Genomic DNA, 3,212 nt, shown 5'->3' on the forward strand with positions numbered 1-3,212 from the left:
CCTACTCGTGCAGCATAAGTTTATATACCTTTGGAATAAAAGCATATTCATTGGGAGAAATCAAAAAATTGTATCTCAAAATAATGTTGTATTACGATTCAAAATTGGTATAAAATGTAATAGGAAAAGAGTTTATGTCTATGTTTAAATATAATTTTTCTATCTATGGTTCAAAACATATTACAGAAACTTTTGCGAAAATTAAAAAAAAAAAATCTTTACTACTAATCTGACACGAGTCAAATCGCTACGGTTTAAATTTGTAGTTGTTGTGTCATCCGTCATTCTCGTTATAATAGCAAATTTTGTTGGTCATAATGTAGAAGTTCAAATTACAAGTACTGCTACCAGAAGCATAATTAATTATGCTCTCATTTGGTTTGGGTGGTGTTTTCTAAAATATTTCAGTTTCCAGTCCAGTCGCACAAGGATAAATTCAAGGTAAAAAAAGTTCGATATACCTAATTCGTTTTGTAACTTTATTGCATAAAAAATACAGACATAAGTAGCACTAGCCACGGCGGACTTATCTCATGGAGGGATCTCTTCCAGACAAGACATGATACAAAAATTTATAGTTTGAATGGTCTTTCTTTCTCTAGCCATGAAATCCTACCTGGTCACTTCCAAAGTCCACATGTTATCGGTATATTTTGGAAATAACTAGATTGAAATATAATTAGGTCCTGGCTCGATCCCCGGTTGGGTCATGATTAAAAATGATCTTTTTCTGATTGCCCCGGGTCTTGGATGTTTATCTATATATGTATTTATTATAAAATATAGTATCGTTGAGTTAGTATCCCATAACACAAGTCTCGAACTTACTTTGGGGCTAGCTCAATCTGTGTGATTTGTCGTAATATATTAATACTATTATATTAAATGAAGAGACAGACTAGAATTTTAATAAACAATTACATTGTGCAAAAGCATGTCAGATACTTTATACAAATATTTTTTACAGACATCAGTATGGAGCAAATTTTTATGATAGAAGTTTTTGTGAAAAAAATCATTCTCAAAATAGAACCACCTGAAAAAGATGAATATGAGCTTAGAATGGAAGAAGAGGCAAGAAAACGGGAAGAAGAGGCTTTAGCTGCTCTAGCAGCCGCCCAAAAAGGTAAAAAGGCAAAAAAGCCACCGAAACCTAAAAAAGGAAAAAAAGGGAAAGAACCACCAATGCCTTCTGAAGAAGAAATGAAATTCATGCAAACATGTACAATGCAGATGAATTGTTTACCCTTGTTCGACTTTTACGTTGCTCATGATAATTTCATCGCTCCACCACCTCCAGAGCCTCCAGGTAAAAAAGGGAAAAAAAAGAAACCGCCAAAACCAAAAAAAGGTAAAAAAGCACCACCGCCAAAACTTGTTCTACCATCAGAACCATTGCCACAACCACCTTATTTTGGTGTCGGGAATTCAGTCATGTTCATTTCTAGACCTTCAAAGTTAGCGGATATGCTAAAAGAAACCCCCGTTTATATCACAGTATGGAATAGGGACCAAGAAATGAATTGCATAGGTTTCTGTGTCGTGGAATGGCACAAGTCATTCTTCGAATGCCTGGAAAGGTCTGCGGAATTGAATCCTATTAACATGACCGCTGCTGAATACAGAGACACTAAAAAGCCTGAGATGATAACTAACACTGTGGAGCTAACACGGCCTCTGCAATGCGAAGAGGATTTAAAATCTTCCGGCGAAGTCCAATTTTTCATTCGATTGTCCTGTTTGGGCAATCGACTTATCAGCTACTTCGTCGCTTTGCCCGAAATGGAGCGCTTACCAGGTAGAAAGTATCTTAACGACGACTTAAAACTTAAAGATGTAGAAGTAGTTAGACATTGGGAAGGAACTACTATAGAAGCAGTGCCGCCTGTGGCGTACTTTTTCGGAGCTCCTGATATAACTAGGGAGCCAATTAGGCCGGTACCAGAGCCCGTTGTGTACGAAGACTTTGTTGCTCCATTTACTAACGACGAACTGGCGATTTTGGCTATGGGCTTCCCAAAAGGACCTTGTGGTGGTACGAATTGTCCTAAAAGGATGGATTTTAGAGGTAGCCAGCATCAATTTATTCATGGCGAAACTGTCAAAGGCAAGTACCAACATGGATCGTTTGTTAACAAGAGAGATGTGCACGGTCCATGTGGAAGACTAGATTGTCCATTAGCCAAAAAAGTCCGTAAATATATTTGCAACGAAGGTGCCTATAAGACTTGCAAGAAACCGTGCCCTAAAGAATATTATTAAGTTGGATTAAATTGTAGTATTGTTAAAATATATTCTGAGTTAAAATTAAACATGATAAAAAATTAATCCCAATTTCAAAATCATCCTTCCAATTTGCAAAATATGCTTAATTTTGAACCATATGCGCAAGAAAATTTAAATGTCAGTGTAGCCTGATATAAAATTGCAATGAATTGAAATTTATGTTCTGGCCAGTGCAATTGTTATGATTACTAATTGCTCCCTAGACATTCAATGGATGACTTTTTATATCAGAATTTTCAACGGCAAACATTACATTCTTCTATCTGTTTTTAAAACTTCTTTTCTGCTGGCGGTAATGTTTTACTTACCTATTTCGGTTCTTTTATTGAGAAATCTACATCATATAAAGTACATCTACTTCGTTTTGTTTGAATTAACTAAGCTCTGGGGATTTACTTCCATGACAATTTCGCATTTCTTTTTCCACAACACATTTGCCATATATTTGACCAACTTACATCTACAAAATGATGAAATATCGATATTCATTTCATACCAAACGATATAATACCGTGTCTCAATTGGAAACAGAACAAAAATATACAAAATGAGTCATATCGACCCACTTTCTTTTTCCGTGTAACTCCCACTGAAACAGGTTGGCATTATTAATAAACGTCAGTTTGATTTGATCCGAGGACTTGTTAAAATGGTGAATTTTGAGATATTAATGTTTTATCTTTTGGTGTTACGAGATTTAGACGCAAAGTAAAAAAAACGTGTCAAAATAGACTCCGGGCTAGTGTAGAGAGATGCCAGGATAACCGTGCTAAGTGAGGCATTTCCAACCATAGCCATTGACTGCGGTGTCATTCAGTCTATGGCTTATCTATTATCGTGTCCCAACTGTCCCACGTCTGCACGATGGGGGACCTAAACGAGGACCACGATAGAGTCATAACCACGTAGCTAAATACTGGTCGAAA

At 36.2% G+C, this 3,212-nt stretch overlaps 1 protein-coding gene across 1 annotated transcript; it reads left to right on the forward strand.

Annotated features, from left to right (window-relative positions):
• The first annotated feature begins 244 nt into the window (after positions 1–244).
• Positions 245–2,328, forward strand: LOC128678349 (uncharacterized). Its single transcript, XM_053759817.1, has 2 exons — positions 245–441; positions 968–2,328. Exon 2 carries the CDS (start codon positions 976–978, stop codon positions 2,260–2,262), a length of 1,287 nt encoding a protein of 428 aa, XP_053615792.1. The 5' UTR covers positions 245–441; positions 968–975; the 3' UTR covers positions 2,263–2,328.
• Positions 2,329–3,212: the final 884 nt, after the last annotated feature.

This window comes from Plodia interpunctella, chromosome 19 (genome assembly GCF_027563975.2).
Source record: "Plodia interpunctella isolate USDA-ARS_2022_Savannah chromosome 19, ilPloInte3.2, whole genome shotgun sequence".
Taxonomy (NCBI): domain Eukaryota; kingdom Metazoa; phylum Arthropoda; class Insecta; order Lepidoptera; family Pyralidae; genus Plodia; species Plodia interpunctella.